The sequence below is a fragment of the Phocoena sinus genome, chromosome 12, assembly GCF_008692025.1.
Source record: "Phocoena sinus isolate mPhoSin1 chromosome 12, mPhoSin1.pri, whole genome shotgun sequence".
Classification (NCBI taxonomy): domain Eukaryota; kingdom Metazoa; phylum Chordata; class Mammalia; order Artiodactyla; family Phocoenidae; genus Phocoena; species Phocoena sinus.
In genome coordinates, this window is record NC_045774.1 from 52,012,945 (window position 1) to 52,032,150 (window position 19,206).

The window sequence follows — 19,206 nt, forward strand, 5'->3', positions numbered from 1 at the left end:
TTTGACACAGAATCAAATGTATTTGTATAACCTTTTCATGTAGAACTGTGCTGCAGTCAGAGAGGGGGTTTTGCTTTTCTTTATTAAAAGCTTATTAAATGAAGAAATAGGACGGTCATTTTGCTTCGGTAGATGGGGGTCAGAGAGGCGGGTCTGATCTCCTCAGGATATTAATGTCTGCCTTCAGCTGGGGGAAATGAGCCGTCACTTGAGTTAGAGGCAGCTTTATGTGCTCATCACTAGGGATTCCCATATGTCCAGGGAGCTGTAACAGTAAAAAATGTCAGAGCTCAGTGGTAGAGTGCAGAGGGCTCTCATTGGAATTCATGTCAGGAAGCTCAGCTCAGTCTGCCCAGAGCAAATCTGTTTAATGTTGATCAGCTGTCCATCTGATAAACTGAACTGATACGGGCATTCCCTCCGAGGCTGCCCTGACAGTGACAGCCACAGCACCCAGATGTCTTATTAGGCTTTTTTGGTACTCTCAAGTATTTTTAACCCCTTTTGTGATACCCAAACAAAAATTACTTTTAGAGACCTAGATAAGCAGGCCTAGCAAGGTTTGCCCTTTGCTTCTCTGGTAGAAAGCAGCCCAGCTTAAACTGTTTCCAGAAACCACATACTTAGTTAACTACCTCTCATAAAAAGCATCTAGTTAACCAGCAGGATAATTATGTGTTGACAGTGTCAAGTAGTGTCTAGTTATTCAGAATAATGTTTCTTAAAATGTTTTTAGGGACTTCCCTGGTGGTGCGGTGATTAAAAATCCACCTGCCAGGGCTTCCCTGGTGGCGCAGTGGTTGAGAGTCTGCCTGCCAAGGCAGGGGACACAGGTTCAAGCCCTGGTCTGGGAAGATCCCACGTGCCACGGAGCAGCTGGGCCCGTGAGCTATAAATACTGAGCTCTGCGCGTCTGGAGCCTGTGCTCCGCAGCAAGAGAGGCCACGACAGTGAGAGGCCCGCGCACCGCGATGAAGAGTGGCCCCCGCTTGCCACAACTAGAGAAAGCCCTCACACAGAAACGAAGACCCAACACAGCCAAAAATAAATAAATGAATAAATAAATTTATAAAAAAAAAAAAAAATCCACCTGCCAATGCAGGGGACAGTAATTGCAGCACGCGGGCTCTAGAGCGCAGCCTCAGTAGTTGTGGCGCATGGGCTTAGGTGCTCTGCAGCATGTAGCATCTTCCTGGACCAGGGATCGAACCAGTGTCCCCTGCATTGATTGGCAGGCAGATTTGTTTTTTAAACATCTTTATTGGAGTATAATTGCTTTACAATGGTGTGTTAGTTTCTGCTTTATAACAAAGTGAATCAGCTATACATATACATATATCCCCATATCTCCTCCCTCTTGCGTCTCCCTCCACCCTCCCTATCCCACCCCTCTAGGTGGTCACAAAGCACCGAGCTGATCTCCCAGGGCTATGCGACTGCTTCCCACTAGCTATCTATTTTATATTTGGTAGTGCATATATGTCCATGCCACTCTCTCACTTCGTCCCAGCTTACCCTTCCCCCTCCCCGTGTCCTCAAGTCCATTCTCTATGTCTGCATCTTTATTCCTGTCCTGCCCCTAGGTTCTTCAGAACCTTTTTTTTTTTTAGATTCCATATATATGTGTTAGCATATGGTATTTATTTTTCTGTTTCTGACTTATTTCACTCTGTGTAACAGTCTCTAGGTCCATCCACCTCACTACAAATAACTCAATTTCGTTTCTTTTTATGACTGAGTAATATTTCACTGTATATATGTGCCATATTTTCTTTATCCATTCATCTGTCGATAGACACTTAGGTTGCTTCCATGTCCTGGCTATTGTAAATAGAGCTGCAGTGAACATTGTGGTACATGACTCTTTTTGAATTATGGCTTTCTCAGGGTATATGCCCAAGAGTGGGATTGCTGGCTCATATGGTAGCTCTATTTTTAGATTTTTAAGGAAACTCCATACTGTTCTCCATGCTGGCTGTGTCAGTTTTACATTCCCACCAACAGTGCAAGAGGTTCCCTTTTCTCCACACCCTCTCCAGCATTTATTGTTTGTAGATTTTTTGATGATGGCCATTCTGCCTGGTGTGAAGTGAAACTCATTGTAGTGTTGATTTGCATTTCTCTAATGATTAGTCATGTTGAAAATCCTTTCATGTATTTTTGGCAATCTGTATATCTTCTTTGGAGAAATGTCTATTTAGGTCTTCTGCCCATTTTTGGATTGGGTTGTTTGTTTTTTTGTTATTGAGCTGCATGAGCTGCTTGTAAATTTTGGAGATTAATCCTCTGCCAGTTGCCTCATTTGCAAATATTTTCTTCCATTCTGAGGATTGTCTTTTTGTCTTATTTATGGTTTCCTTTGCTTTGCAAAAGCTTTTAAGTTTCATTAGGTCCCATTTGTTTATTTTTGTTTTTATTTCCATTTCTCTAGGAGGTCACTCAAAAAGGATCTTGCTGTGAAGTATGTCACAGAGTGTTCTGCCTTTGTTTTCCTCTAAGAGTTTTATAGTGTCTGGCCTTCTATTTAGGTCTCTAATCCATTTTGAGTTTATTTTTGTGTGTGGTGTTAGGGGATGTTCTAATTTCATTCTTTTACATGTCACTGTCCAGTTTTTCTGGCACCACTTATTGAAGAGGCTATCTTTTCTCCATTGTGTATTCTTGCCTCCTTTATCAAAAATAAGGTGAACATATGTGCATGGGTTTATCTCTGGGCTTTCTATCCTGTTCCATTGATCTATCTTTCTGTTTTTTTGCCAGTATCATACTGTCTTGATTACTGTAGCTTTGTAGTATAGTCTGAAGTCCGGGAGCCTGATTCCTCCAGCTCCATTTTTCTTTCTCAAGATTGCTTTGGCTATTTGGGGTCTTTTGTGTTACCATACAAATTGTGAAATTTTTTGTTCTAGTTCTGTGAAAAATGCCATTGGCAGTTTGATAGGGATTGCATTGAATCTGTAGATTGCCTTGGGTAGTATAGTCATTTTCACAATGTTGATTCTTCCAATCCAAGAACATGGTATATCTCTCTACATGTTTGTATCATCTTTAATTTCCTTCATCAGTGTCTTATAGTTTTCTGCATACAGGTTTTTTGTCTCCTTAGGTACGTTTATTCCCAGGTATTTTATTCTTTTTGTTGCAGTGGTAAATGGGAGTGTTTCCTTAATTTCACTTTCAGATTCTTCATCATTAGTGTATAGGAATGCCAGAGATTTCTGTGCATTAATTTTGTACCCTGCTACTTTACCAAATTCATTGATTAGCTCTAGTAGTTTTCTGGTAGCATCTTTAGGATTCTCTATGTATAGTATCATGTCATCTGCAAACAGTGACAGCTTTACTTCTTCTTTTCTGATTTGGTTTCCTTTTATTTCTTTTTCTTCTCTGATTCCTGTGGCTACGACTCCCAAAACTATGTTGAATAATAGTGGTGATAGTGGACAACCTTGTCTTGTTCCTGATCTTAGAGGAAAGAGTTTTTCAGTTTTTCACCATTGAGAATGATGTTGGCTGTGGGTTTGTCATATATGGCCTTTATTATGTTGAGGTAAGTTCCCTCTATGTCTACTTTTTGGAGGGTTTTTATCATAAATGAGTGTTGAGTTTTGTTGAAAGCTTTTTCTGCATCTATTGAGATGATAACATGGTTTTTCTCCTTGAACTTGTTAATATGGTATATCACATGGATTGATTTGCAAATACTGAAGAATCCTTGCATTGCTGGGATAAACCCCACTTGATCATGGTGTATGATCCTTTTAATGTGCTACTGGAACCCCACTTGATCATGGTGTATGGTCCTTTTAATATGCTGCTGGATTCTGTATGCTAGTATTTTGTTGAGGACTTTTGCATCTATGTTCATCAGTGATATTGGCCTGTAGTTTTCTTTCTTTGTGGCATCCTTGTCTGGTTTTGGTATCATGGTGATGGTGGCCTCATAGAATGAGTTTGGGAGTGTTCCTCCCTCTGCTATATTTTGGAAGAGTTTGAGAAGGATAGGTGTCAGCTCTTCTCTAAATGTTTGATAGAATTCACCTGTGAAGCCGTCTGGTCCTTGGCTTTTGTTTGTTGGAAGATTGTTAATCACAGTTTCAATTTCAGTGCTTGTGATTGGTCTGTTTATATTTTCTATTTCTTCCTGGTTCAGTCTCGGAAGGTTGTGCTTTTCTAAGAATGTGTCCATTTCTTCCAGGTTGTCCATTTTATTGGCATATAGTTGCTTGTAGTAATCTCTCATGATCCTTTGTATTTCTGCAGTGTCAGTTGTTACTTCTCCTTTTTCATTTCAAATTCTATTGATCTGAGTCTTCTCCCTTTTTTTCTTGATGAGTCTGGCTAATGGTGTATCAATTTTGTTTATCTTCTCAAAGAACCAGGTTTTAGTTTTATTGATCTTTGCTATCGTTTACTTCATTTCTTTTTCATTTATTTCTGCTCTGATCTTTATGATTTCTTTCCTTCTGCTAACTTCGGGGTTTTTTTGTTCTCCTTTCTCTAATTGCTTTAGGTATAAGGTTAGGTTGTTTACTTGAGTTGTTTCTTGTTTCTTGTTGTAGGATTGTATTGCTATAAACTTTCCTCTTAGAACTGCTTTTGCTGCATCCCATAGGTTTTGGGTCGTCATGTTTTCACTGTCATTTGTCTCTAGATATTTTTTGATTTCCTCTTTGATTTCTTCAGTGATCTCTTGGTTATTAAGTGGTATATTGTTTAGCATCCATGTGTTTGTATTTTTTACAGATTTTTTCCTGTAATTCATATCTAGTCTCATAGCATTGTGGTCAGAAAAGATACTTGATACAGTTTCAGTTTTCTTAAACTTATCAAGGGTTGATTTGTGACCGACGATATGATCTTGGAGAATGTTCCATGAGCATTTGAGAAGAAAGTGTATTCTGTTGTTTTTGGATGGAATGTCCTATAAATATCAATTAAGCCCATCTTGTTTAATGTGTCATTTAAAGCTTGTGTTTCCTTGTTTATTTTCATTTTGGATAATAAGTCCATTGGTGAAAGTGGGGTGTTAAAGTCCACTACTATGATTGTGTTAATGTCAGTTTCTCCCTTTTATGGCTGTTAGCATTTGCCTTATGTATTGAGGTGCTCCTTTGTTGGGTGCATAAATATTTACAATTGTTATATATTCTTCTTGGATTGATCCCTTGATCATTATGTAGTGTCCTTCCTTGTCTCTTATAGTAGTCTTTATTTTAAAGTCTATTTTGTCTGATATGAGAATTGGTACTCCAGCTTTCTTTTGATTTCCATTTGCGTGGAATATCTTTTTCCATCCCCTCACTTTCTGTCTGTATGTGTCCCTAAGTCTGAAGTGGGTCTCTTGTAGACAGCATATATACGGGTCTTGTTTTTGCATCCATTCAGCCAATCTGTGTCTTTTGGTGGGAGCATTTAATCCATTTACATTTAAGGTAATTATCAATATATATGTTCCTGTTACCATTTTATTAATTGTTTCGGTTTGTTTTTGTAGGTCTTTTCCTTCTCTTGTGTTTCCTGCCTAGAGAAGTTCCTTTAGCCTTTGTTGTAAAGCTGGTTTGGTGGTGGTGAATTCTCTTAGCTTTTGCTTGTGTGTAAAGGTTTTAATTTCTCTGTTGAATCTGAATGAGATCCTTGCTGGGTAGAGTAATCTTGGTTGTAAGTTTTTCCCTTTCATCACTTTAAATATGTCCTGCCACTCCCTTCTGGCTTGCAGAGTTTCTGCTGAAAATCAGCTGTTAACCTTATGGGGATTCTTTTGTATGTTATTTGTTGTTTTTCCCTTGCTGCTTTTAATATTTTTTCTTTGTATTTAATTTTTGATAGTTTGATTAATATGTGTCTTGGCGTTTTTCTCCTCTTCATTTGTTTTGTCTGATGGGTTTTTACCTCGCTCCTTCATCTGCTGTGTGTTTCTCTGTCTTCTCATTTTGCTTAACTTACTGTGTTTGGGGTCTCCTTTTCGCAGGCTGCAGGTTTGTAGTTCCCATTGTTTTTGGTGTCTGCCCCCAGTGGCTAAGGTTGGTTCAGTGGGCTGTGTAGGCTTCCTGGTGGAGGGGACTAGTGCCTGTGCTCTGGTGGATGAGGCTGGATCTTGTCTTGCTGGTGGGCAGGACCGCATCTGCTGGTATTTGGGGGTGTCTGTGACCTTATATGATTTTAGGCAGCCTCTCTGCTAATGGTTGGGGTTCTGTTCCTGTCTTGCTAGTTGCTTGGCATAAGGTGTCCAGCACTGTAGCTTGCTGGTCATTGAGTGGAGCTGGGTCTCAGTGTTGAGATGGAGATCTGTCCGAGAGCTTTCGCCATTTGATATTACGTGGAGCTGGGAGGTGTCTGGTGGACCAGTTTCCTGAATTTGGCTCTCCCACCTCAGAGGCACAGGCCTGACACCCGACCTGAGCGCCAAGACCCTGTCAGCCACATGGCTCAGAAGAAAAGGGAGAAAAAAATAAAATAAGAAGAAATAAAGTTATTAAAGTAATAAATAAATAAAGTTTAAAATTATTAAAAATTTTTAAAAGTAAAAAAGAAAAGAAAGAAGGAAGAGAGCAACCAAACCAAAAAACAAATCCACCAATGATAACAAGTGCTAAGAACTATACGGAAAAAAAAAACGGGGTTTCCCTGGTGGCGCAGTGGTTGAGAGTCTGCCTGCCGATGCAGGGGACACGGGTTTGTGCCCCGGTCCAGGAAGATGCCACATGCCGCAGAGCAGCTGGGTCCGTGAGCCATGGCCGCTGAGCCTGCGCATCCGGAAACTGTGCTCCGCAACGGGAGAGGCCACAGCAGTGAGAGGCCCGCGTACCGCAATAAAAACCGAAAAAAAAACAAAAACGGAGAGACAGAACCCTAGGACAGATGGTTAAAGCAAAGCTATACAGACAAAATCACACAAAGAAGCATACACATACACACTCACAAAAAGAGAAAATGGAAAAATGTATGTATTTATCTATATATATAAAAAAAGGAAGAGAGCAACAAAATCAATAAACAAATCTACCAATGTTAATAAACTCTAAATACTAAACTAAGAATAAACATAAAACCAGAAACCAGTCAGTCGCATACAGCAAACCCCAAGTCTACAGTAGCCCCCAAAGTCTGCCACCTCAATTTTGGGATGATTTGTTGTCTATTCAGGTATTCCACAGATGCAGCGTACATCCGGTTGATTGTGGGGGTTTAATCCGCTGCTCCTGAGGCTGCTGGGAGAGATTTCCCTTTCTCTTCTTTGTTCGCTCAGTTCCTGGGGTTCAGCTTCGGATTGCCCCCGCTTCTGTGTGTAGGTCTCCTGAGGGCATTTATTCATGGCCCAGACAGGACGCGGTTGAAGTAGCAGCTGACTGGGGAGCTCTGGCTCACTCAGGCTGGCGGGAGGGAGGGGTACGGAATGTGTGGTGAGCCTGTGGCGGCAGAGGCCAGGATGATGTTGCAGCAGCCTGAGGCACGTCGTGTGTTCTCCAGGGGAAGTTGTCCCTGGATCACGGGACCCTGGTAGTGGCGGGTTGCACAGGCTCCCAGGAGGGGAGGTGTGGATAGTGACCTGTGCTCGCACACAGGCTTCTTGGTGGCGACAACAGCAGCCTTAGCGTCCCATGCCCGTCTGTGGGCTCCGCGCTGATAGTCGCAGCTCACGCCTGTCTCTGGAGCTCGTTTAGGCGGTGCTCTGAATCCCCTCTCCTCGCACACCCAGAAACAATGGTCTCTTGCCTCTTAGGCAGGTCCAGACTTTTCCCCGGACTCCCCCCCGGCTAGCCATGGTGCACTACTCCCCTTCAAGCTGTGTTCACGCCGCCAGCCCCAGTCCGCTCCCTGGGATCCGACCTCCAAAGCCCGAGCCTCAGCTCCCAGACTCCGCCCGCCCTGGCGGGTGAGCAGTCAATCCTCTCCGGCTGGTGAGTGCTGGTCGACACCGATCCTCTGTGTGGGGATCTCTCCGCTTTGCCCTCCGCACCCCTGTTGCTGCGCTCTCCTCTGTGGCTCTGAAGCTTCCCCCATGCCACCCCCCATATCCAGCAGTGAAGGGGCCTCCTAGTGTGCGGAAAATTTTCCTCCTTCACAGCTTCCTCCCTGAGGTGCAGGCCCTGTCCCTATTCTTTTGTCTGTTTTTTCTTTCTTCTTTTGCCCTACCCAGGTACGTGGGGAGTATCTTGCCTTTTGGGATGTGTGAGGTCTTCTGCCATGGATTAGTAGGTGTTCTGCACAAGTTGCTCCACATGTAAATGTATTTCTGATGTATTTGTGGGGAGGAAGGTGATCTCCATGTCTTACTCCTCTGCCATCTTGAAGTTCTTCCCAGCAGGCACATTCTTAATCACTGTGCCACTAGGGAAGTCCCACAAATTTTGTTTTGTTTGGCTAATTTCTAGTAATAACTATTGTGATTCCTTGCTGAGTCCCAACATCCTCTGCTTTCTCAAGTATGAATACCACCACTGAAGGCAGCTCATCTCTCTGTAGATTGGTTGGCAGGTATGGAGGGAACTAATTACAGAATCCATCAATACTGAACTGTCGGGACTTCCCTGGTTTTTTTTTGTCTTTTCTTCCCCCTCACTTCCAGACCGTGTGTTTTCATAGCATGGCAAGATTCTAACATTGCTTGGATATCTAATCTCTTTGAATGAGACCAGATGCAAAGACTTCTTGCTTTCTGCCTCTTTTCTATATATTCTAACTTAGAATGTCAGGTGAGCTTTTCTAAAAGAGATGCAGAGACCTCAGTCCTTTTGAGTGATTGCTTAGTGTGTGTGGTAAGAGCTGGAAGTAAGACCTGGGCAATGTTTCAGCCCTTGAATCTGTGACTTGATCTCTATTTGGAAGTTAACATTACTGCAACCTACAGCTTTGAGATTTTGGGTTTAGTCACTGTTTTTAAAATCACAATTCTCATTGCCAAATGAAGGAATGAAGCAAGATTAGTTTTGAATGCTGTAGTCGTGGCAAACCTAAAATTCAAAGATATCAGTGCGAGTAAGTGACAAAATAGGAGAATCACTATGTTTCTATAATTTTTACAATGAATTGAATAAATGTCTTAGGACTTTGGGCCTAGCTTACTTATTAAAAAGTAATATTTGACAAAGTTATCACCATGAAAGTTTCTTTCACCTGGCGTTAAAAGCATATACTTTTCCTTTTTATTATTGCTATCTTAGTATTTTTGAAGTATATTTTAGGAACTCTATTGCTCATATCAGCTTTCCCCTCTACTTTCTCCATTCTTTGCTCTTATGGAGCTTTCTTTCTATGGAACCCTGGAGAGAGAAGCAAAACACAGATGAAATAACTAGGGTGTCAGATGACAATAAGTGCTATGGAGGGGGAAAAAAAGCAGGAAGTAGAGATATAGAGTGCCGGCAGGAAGGGGAAGGTTGCTCTTGTAAGTGGAGTAGTCAGAGAAGGCCCTCCTGATCAGGTGCACTTTGAAGGGATCTGAAGGAAGCAAGTAACGAAACCTTGCAAATATATAGGGGCAGATTAGTCCAGACAGAGGAAGGGACAAAGGCCCTGTGGTAGGAACAGGCTTGGGTTGTCCAGGGAATACCAAGGAAGCTAATGTAGCTGGAGGAGAGTGAGCAAGGGGGAAGAGAGTAGCAAATGAAGTCAGAGAGTTAAGGGGTTAGAGGAGCAGGGTCAGATTGTGTTGGGCCTTGGAATCCATTGGCCCTTGGAATGGAATCCTTGGGCCTTGGAACTTTGGCTTTTACCCTGAGTGAGATGGGGAGCCATTGGAGGGTTTTGAACAAAGGAGCAAAGTGATGGACTTCATTGTTTCTTCATCTTCCTGCTTGCCTCATTTCTAATCTTTTCATTTTTGCAAAGCTAATGGACTAAAAATATTATTTCATTATTATTATAATACTCCTTTTCCAAATTATTAGTTAAGCGTCATTTTATATGGTTTTGACCATTTCTGTTTCTTTTGGAATTACCTCTTCATTTCCTTTCCCATTTTGCTCTTGTGCTGTTTATCTTTTTCTTATTAATTTCTTGTCCAGCTTGGACAAGCTCCACACGTATTTTGAATATAATCTTCTGTCTGTTGTATGTGTTGCAAATATGTTATTTCAAATCTGTTATTTCAAATCAGCCTATATTTTATTATATAAACATTTTTGTATATTTCACTCAATTTTATCCATTATTTTCTTTATGACCTCATGACTTCCCATTTTATTTTTCAAGGCTTTCTCAGCCCAGGGTCCTAAGAATGTTTTCCTAAAGTTACAGTTTCGTTTTTCACATTTATATATTTGATCCAGCTAAATATATTTTTATCCTCGGAGTACAGTAAGTATCTAACTTCATTATTTTTTTTCCTTTAATCGATAGCCGGTTGCCCCAACAGTTTTTGTAAGAATATTCCATTTTTTCCCTAACAATTTGAAGTGTTATCTTTACCATAAACAATTTTCCAAATATATTTGGATCTCTTTCTGGAGTTCATTCCACTAATCTATTAGTTTGTTCTTGTGATATCACTATTCTTTTAAAAATTGCAATAGCTTCATAATAAGTTTTAAAATCTAGAATGACAGGCCTCTTCCAAAATTTTCTTTGTAATTTTCAAATTTATTCTTCCCACATGAACATAAAAGTCAATTTTCCAACTTAAAAAAAAACAACCTTTTAGGGCTCAAGTAAAATGATTTTAAATAAATGACTCTTGCCTACCATTTTAATACTTTCAGAAACACCCGGAATTTTGTATATTTTGTGTTTGGGGTTTTAGAATCAGAGAACCCTGGGCTTCAACTCCATCTCTGCAGTTTACCAGCTAGACTTGAGCAAGTTACTTAGCCTGCCCACCCAGCTTCCTTCTATACAATAGAGATAATGCTTACCTCAGAGAGCTGCTGTGAGTTTTACATTATTTTATTTATTAATCTGTTAATTGAATTATTATTATGCTTGCAAAATTATATAAACTTGCTTGGCATACAGTAACTAATTGGCTTAAAGTAATTTAGTAAGTGGGAGCCATTTCTGCTGTTAGGTATTTTAAAAAATAGGATATTTGAAGTATTTTCAGATGAAATGACATGATGTCTGACATTTGCTTCAAAATAATCTGGAAGGAAGAAAATCTGGAAGGAGAGTGAAAGGTGTATCTAAAACAAGATTAGGGTCCACAGAGGTTCTTTATGCTATATTTTCTACTTTTGTTATGTTTGAAAATTCCCAAAATAAAAAGTGTTCTCAAGAAATACGTCTTTAAAAAGGAAAGCAAAGAAGGAAGGAGGGTAAAAAAAGAAAAAATAGAATAAGAGAGAAAGAAGACTATTATCTTTTATCTCCTTTGCCTGTGTGGTGAAACACTATTGACTCTTGTATTATTTTAACACCAACTTAAACATGTAAAACATTTTAAGAAATTTCAAGTTAATATTAGGAGCAATTTCTGATAATTAAAACTGTTCATCAGCAGACCTGACTCCTGTGTAATTTGTGATTACTCATCCCTGGAAGGGGCTAATTGAGCTTAATTGACCTATGGGTCATTTCCAACTCTGATTCTATAAATCTGACTTTTTAGTTTATATCATTCCTCACCTTTTGAAACTCAGAGTGATAGCTGTTCCCTCTACCTTTATAAAATTGATTGCTAAGTAAAGAGCTATTCATTTAACAAATGTTTATAGGCAGGCTAGGGAAATAGGATAGTATCATTTACAGTGTTGTGAGGGAGAGAGAGAGCAGGAAGAAATATGGCTAACGAAATAATTACAGGGGCTTCCCTGGTGGCACAGTGGTTGAGAATCTGCCTGCCAGTGCAGGGGACACAGGTTCGAGCCCTGGTCTGGGAAGATCCCACATGCCACGGAGCAACTAGGCCTGTGAGCCACAACTACAGAGCCTGCGCATCTGGAGCCTGTGCTCTGCAACGAGAGGCCGCGACAGTGAGAGGCACGCACACCACGATGAAGAGTGGCCCCCGCTCGCCGCAACTAGAGAAAGCCCTCACACAGAAATGAAGACCCAACACAGCCCAAAAATAAATAAATAAATAAAATAAGTAATTTTTTAAAAAGTAATAATTACAACATAGTACAACAAATGACTGAGCTATGTTCGAAGGCTTTCAAGCACAGAAGGAGTTAACTTTGGGGAAATGAGGGAAGACTTCAGAGGAGTGACGCATGGACTGATTCTTAAAAATTGTTTAAACAAAAATTTATCATTCACCGTATAGCAGCAAAAGTATGGCACATCTATACAATGGACCTCTGAAGAGATGTTAAAGAGAACTAGGCGATCCTTTATTTGTAAATAATGTGGAACTATCTCCAAGAGATAATATTAGGTGAATAAAACCAGAGTGCAGAAATATGAACGTAAAATGTCTTCTTTACCATTTTTGTGGTATAGCTGTTTGTTTGTTTTGTTTTGTTTTGTCTTCATTGCTTGTTTTGTTTTGTTTTGTCTTCGTTGCTCCACGCAGGCTTTCTCCATTTGTGGTGAGCGGGGGCTACTCTTCGTTGCAGTGCACGGGCTTCTCATTGTGGTGGCTTCTCTTGTTGCAGAGCATGGGCTCTAGGCGTGTGGGCTTCAGTAGTTGTGGCACGCAGGCTTCAGTAGTCGTGGCTTGTGGGCTCTAGAGCACAGGCTCAGTAGTTGTGGCGCACAGGCTTAGTTGCTCCATGGCATGTGGGATCTTCCCAGACCAGGGCTCGAACCCGTGTCCCCTCCATTGGCAGGTGGGTTCCTAACCACTGCGCCACCAGGGAAGCCCCTGTGGTATAGTTTTTATTGACCATATCTTTTAGGTGTTTGACTCCAGCAAACAGTAGCTTAAAGGAATGCAGTGTTTATTTGTCTCAGATAACAAGAAGTGTAGAGATGGGCATGTCAGAGCTGGTGCAGCCCCAAGAAGTCATCAGGGGTCCAGGCTTCTCATTTCTTCCTGTTGTACCATCCTTAGGTTGGGGGCCCTCTTAGGATCCTTTAAGTTTCTATTGTGCCCCCAGGCAGCTGGGCCATAACCAAACAGGAGGAAGGGGTAAGCTCAAAATGCCAAAGGCATGCCATCTGAATCTGTTCCCTTATATCACAAACTCAGTAGATTTCTCAGAAACTCCACCTAGTGGACCTCTGCTTACATTCATTGGCCAGACTGTGCTACACAATCCCCTCTAGCCTCAAGGGATCTTGAGGTGAGTATTTTTAAATGAGTACATTGTCTCTCCAGCTATAACTATAGGTATGTTAGTAGTGAGGAAGGAGAGAGTGAAGAGGTAACTAGCAATGTCTGCCATCTTATTTCTAAAGCTTAGGATGCTAAAAAAATTGGAGAATGGTTGGAAGAATATGGATCAAAGCAGGTTAAGTTGTTTAACATATAACTGAAAGAAAGTAATTTGGTGAAAATTCGTGTAAAAACATTGATTAATCCTCGGGGTTACATTCAATGTAGTAATTACTTCCTTACTCTGATTACTTAACATAAGCAGTATTCATTTGTGACTCTTTTCCAATCAAGATTTAGCATGAAAAATACCCAAGTACTAAAACATATATACATAAGATCGCATGAAGACTTTTATATAAGATAATTTTAAAAATCCAGTACATTGAAAGTTTACTAGATTGCTTTGGGTGGCTAAAATAGGAATAAGATAATGAAAAGGAAAAATTCCCAGATTCTTTCATATTGTCACTGCTTCTCTGCTGTATGCTAAATTAACTCTTGTGTAATGTGGCCTGAAGTTGTTTATCTAATGGTAAAATCTTAGAAGTTGAGAGCATCGTACTAGATAGTGGAATTGCAGGACAGATTTCAAGATGACCAATCAGTTCATTTCTATTTCTTGTAGAAAAGTAGGTACCAATAATAGCAATAATTTTGTCTCTTTTTAACTATTAACTACCAGTCTAAGTCGAATCTTAGAATTTTAGAGCTGAATCTTAAATTTTAGGACTGAAATCCCTGAACCTTAGAACTGGAAGAGACTGTTTCTCCAGTTCTCCTCCTTTCAGTGTTCAGAAGACCAAGGGCCTGAGAGTTTAAGGGATTTGCCCATGACCTGTCTGTTATAGGTAGAGGTAGAACTGTTATCCAGATTCCTGATTGAGTTAAATCACTTGATTTGATTCTAACCAAATGATTTAGAAGCAACTTGATTACTTTCCCTAGCTACTATGAACAAAAAGAGTCAAGTCTAGTCATAATATACTTTCTCCTAGAAATATTGTCTTCTGTAGTGCTTAGAACTAAGGATGAAAATTGGACAAGTTTGTGGTGGGCATATACCAATCTTGGTAACATTGGTGACTTTGGCCCCCTACCGCCATTTGCTATTCATTAGGCAAATAAACATTTTAAATTATGATTGGTCCCTATGACAAGGTGACTCTGAGTTCCAGCTTTGTCCTTTATAAACTGAATGTTCCGACCAGGTCTTTAACCTCCCAGACCTGCTGTAATTAGAATCACAAGTAGATAATATAAGTGAAAGTTCTTTGCGAATGGTGGGTACTGTACATATTATGGTTTTTCACTTTTATTATTACCACTGTTTTTGTTGTTTCTGGCCATGTGGCATTTAAAGATTGCCATTTGTTTAATGAATGCAGTTTTATGATTATAGATGTCTTTATTAAAAGCTCCCAATTTTCATCCTTAGGGTAATTCAAAACATCTACAACTTCTGCTTCCCTAGTTATTACTTTCTTTCATAAGCTGAACTGCATGAGAGATTTATCCAGTGCTTAACCCTTCTTGAGTTTTATACTTGCTCATAATCTCATTGTGCAATTTTTGTGAAATGTAGCAGCGAACTTTTTCGTAAGCTAGAATACATTTGCAGGGTACTGATAAAATATATTTATATTCCTTTTAGTCACTCTTTTAAAGGATAGTTTTAAATTTTAGCTCCCTTTTCAAAAATGTTTTCCGTTAACTTCTCAATAGTCTTATAAGGCTCCATCCTTGGTGATTTTCTTTGGGATGTAGTGAGGTTTTAATCTAAACCATGAATTTACTCTTTTCAGAAGCTGTTTAACTCACTGGTTCATCTTCTCCTACACCCCCAATTTGTAGTCAGATACTGTATGTACACGGGGTCATTTTTACATATTCTTTTACTTTTTTTTTTTTTTGAAGCAAGGGGAGTAAATCAGAAACGTAATTTTTCTTTTGTATATGCCAAGTATTTTGGCTCCTTTATTTTATTGCATCTTTATGTAATTACTGTACTGTAGTTGTTAAACAAGTACTACATTTTTTTGAGAGAAGGGTCTCTTATATTTATCATTAGATTGTTTTATATTTATTTGTCTCCTTGTCTAAGGCTGTTATTCTAGGTCAAATGCTTAAATTTGACCTTTAGGTCAAACCCTTTTGTTACTTGGGCCTTTGTTACAGCTTCCTCCACTGATCTCTCCACTTTCACTACCTACTTTTTAATATTTAGGTATATTTTCTATTTTTCAAGTTACCACAGATAAAAGTTTTGCAAGTTATTTCCCTACCTTATAACACCATATGTTTTTGCTCAATCCCCCAATAACAGTTTCCTCACTGCCTTTCCAGATTCTACTAAGACTTTGCCATTTCTTCAGCCTTTACCTCTAGCCCCAAACATTCAGACTCAAAGCCATTGACACATATTTTAGCCTTTTGTTGCAACAGCACCCACTCCTAGATATACCAGTTTCTGTATCAGATAGCTATTGCTTCATAGCAAACTATCCTAAGATTTAGTGACTTGAAACAGCCATTTTATTTCTTACATTCTGGGGTCACTCGTGTGACTGCACTGGACAAGCCTTAATGCATAAACACTTAGAAGGCTTTACTTATGTCACGTGTGCTAATGTCTTTTTGGCCAAAGTAAGTCACATGGTGAAGCCCAAAGTTAGGGTGGAGGGGACTACACAGGAGCGTGGAAGCGAAGTGGCATGATTCACATGGGGCCATTTGTAACAGATTTCAATGGATTTCTAGCTCTGTATTACTGTGTGCCTTTGGGCAAGTCATTAAACTGTGTACATCAATTTTCTCACCTATAAAAAGAGGTTAGTAATACCTATCATAGGGTGGTTATGAGGTTTAAATTTTATAGTAATTGTTGATATTTTATGATTATAAAAGTAATACTTTTGTTATAGAAAAGGTACAAACTATAGAAAAGTATAATAAAGAAAACAAACATCTCTTGAAATCCTGTCTGATACAGCACTACACTATAAGCTCCTCAAGGGCCTTCTCTGTTTTAATTACTGCTGTAGATATGTATCTTGGTTCTTGTTCTGAAAGATAAGGTCCTTGAAGGAAGAGACCACATTCTATTCATGTCTGTAAATCCCACAGCTTTGCATTTAGGATTAAAAGTAATAATGCATAAAAGTGCTTAACCTAATGTCTGGCACAAGTTATATTCCCACTCAAATTGGAGTTTTATTAGATACCAGTAAGAATTCTCATAAATCTTAAAGTTATACTGAGAACAAAGTACCTAAATGGAACTGTAGAGGGTGGCCCTTACTGGTCAGCTTCTCTCCGGGGAATCCTGGTGACTCATGGGATAGAGAATGGGGAATGGTAGAGAGAAGAAAGGTGTCAGGATCTGCTTATGGATCACAAACTACTTGGTGGAAAGGCCTCTAATAAAAACTTCATTCAAGTGTCTTTGCGAGGGTGCTTGATATGAAGTTACACCAAACCCTCAGCTGCATTTGCCGCAGTTTCTGTCTTCAGCTTCATGATGTTTCCCTGAGTTTGAAGCATTCAGCTAACAATGGCAAGGCAGAGACACCAGAAACGTACACCTGATTTCCATGACAAACTGGTAATACTAGTGGGGCCACTTTGTGTTGCTATATGGGTATATGCAGGAACACAAATTGGAATACTGTGGAACCTGTCCCCTGCTAGCAGAGTCACCCCAAAAGAATGGAGAGATCAGTGATCATTAGTCATCCAGCTGGTATAATACTGAATTGCTTCAAAATCAACTCATAATTGATGCCAAGTAAAAGTACCATGTACCCATTAAAGTATGGCATGATTGAAAAAAAGTGCATTTGAAACCTTCAAAAAGAAACTCCACGAAGCTTCAAAATGCTAAGTGAAATAAGTCAGAGAAAGACAAATACTGTATGGTTTCACTTATATGTGGGATATAAAAAAAACAAAAGAAAACCAAAAACTGAACCCATAGATACAGAGAACAGATTGGTGGCTGTCAGAGGTTGGGGGCGGGGGGGCGGGTGGAGTGTGGGAAGGGAGACAAAATGGGTGAAGGTGGTCAAAAGGCACGAACTTCTAGTTATTTTAAAAAGAAAAGACATGAAGATATAATGTACTGGGGATATAATGCATAAATGGTGACTGTGGTTAATAATACTGTATTGTGTATTTGTAAGTTGCTAAGACAGTAGATCTTCTCATCACAAGAAAAAAAAATTTGTGACTGTATGTGGTGACAGATGTTAACTAGGCTTACGATGGTGTTCATTTTGCAATGCAACCCTCCCTTGATATCCACGGGGGATTGGTTCCAGGACCCACTTCAGATACCAAAATCCACAGATGCTCAAGGCCCATAGCCGGTCCTCCATATTTGTGGTTCCACATCTGCAAATTCAACCAACCTCAGATTGTATAATACCTAAGTATTTATTGAAAAGATCCTCATGTAAATGGACTCACACAGTTCAATCCCGTGTTGTTCAAAGGTCAACTGTATGTACAAATACCAAATCATTATGTTGTACACCTGAAACTAATATAATGTTATATGTCAATTATATCTCAATAGAAAAAAACTTCATGAAAAAGGAATAATTAAAAAAAGAGACACTAATCTATAAAATATTTTGTTGTTGAAAACTGAAGTCTGACATTAGTGATAAGTTGGTATTCTTTATACTCAGACAAGTCTTACCTTTATGTTTTAGTCAAAGAAGTTTGGCAGAGATCACAGAACTTATCCATACTGCCCTCCTTGTACATCGTGGGATAGTAAATTTAGATGAATTGCAATCTTCTGATGGGCCACTGAAAGACATGCAGTTTGGAAATAAAATAGCTATCCTGAGTGGAGACTTCCTTCTAGCAAATGCCTGCAATGGACTAGCTCTGCTACAGAACACCAAGGTAAAACTGGGCAGGGTTTGCTTGTATCTGGATGGCCTTTGGTTGACTGCAGGAGCCACAGAGGTCTGGACACCCTGCTGCCTCAACTCCCCACACATAGATGCTCAGTAAAATTGTGATGATGATAATGACGATGATGGCAGTGTCAGCACCAGTTAAAACTGGTAAATGCTAGGAAAGAGTTTTGAAATTAATTTCTATTTTTTTCTGATTACAGATGGAATTATTTGTTAATTATAGGGTAGTGTTAAATATTCAATATAAAGATATAAATAAATATTACTTATCATCTCACTATCCAGAAATAATCACTGTTGGTTAATATTTTCATGTATTTCCTTTCAGTCTTTTTTTGTTTGTTTATTCATACATTTATATATGTGGATTTGGGGGTAACATAAGTGAGAACTTACATGTGCAAGATTTTTTTTAATCTTGCCTATTTTCTCTCATGGCATATATGATGTGGGCATTTTCCCACGTCATTAACTTTTTTCATAAACTTTCTAATGGTTGCACAATATTCAATTATTTAGATGCAATATTGTTTATTTAAGAAGTTCCTTGGGCTTCCCTGGTGGCGCAGTGGTTGAGAGTACACCTGCTGATGCAGGGGACACGGGTTCGTGCCCCGGTTTGGGAAGATCCCACGTGCCGTGGAGCGGCTGGGCCCGTGAGCCATGGCCGCTGAGCCTGCGCGTCCGGAGCCTGTGCTCCGCAATGGGAGAGGCCACAACAGTGAGAGGCCCACGTACCGCGCAAAAAAAAAAAAGAAGTTCCTTATTTTTGGACATTTAGGTTGCTTCTGATTTTTTACTATCATAAATAGATTTTCAGTAAACATCTTTACACATCAGTTTTTCCTCATTCCAGATTATTTCTTTAAGATAAATTCCTAGAAGGATTCAAAGTGTTTAAACATCTTTAGTATTCTTGATATAATATTGCCAAGCTGCTTTCTAGAAAGATTGTAGAGGTAGTCCTTATTTATCAGTTAGGATTAGGTATGACTATAAAATAATAGTGACCAAAACAAGATAAGAATTTATTTTTCACATATTTTTACTATCTGGGAGTAGGCAGTCCAAGGTTGATAT

The 19,206-nt window shown here is 39.5% G+C and overlaps 1 protein-coding gene across 3 annotated transcripts in view; it reads left to right on the forward strand.

Moving 5' to 3' along the window:
* The window catches only part of PDSS2 (decaprenyl diphosphate synthase subunit 2), a 266,982-nt gene that overhangs the window by 134,203 nt on the left and 113,573 nt on the right, over positions 1-19,206 (forward strand). For all 3 annotated transcript variants that reach the window (XR_004352569.1, XM_032651605.1, XM_032651606.1), the window contains one exon: positions 17,911-18,109. Coding sequence is in view for 2 of the 3 variants with exons in the window: in XM_032651605.1 (XP_032507496.1) it covers positions 17,911-18,109 (199 nt within the window). In the remaining variant the exon portion in view is untranslated. The remainder of the gene's footprint in view (positions 1-17,910; positions 18,110-19,206) is intronic.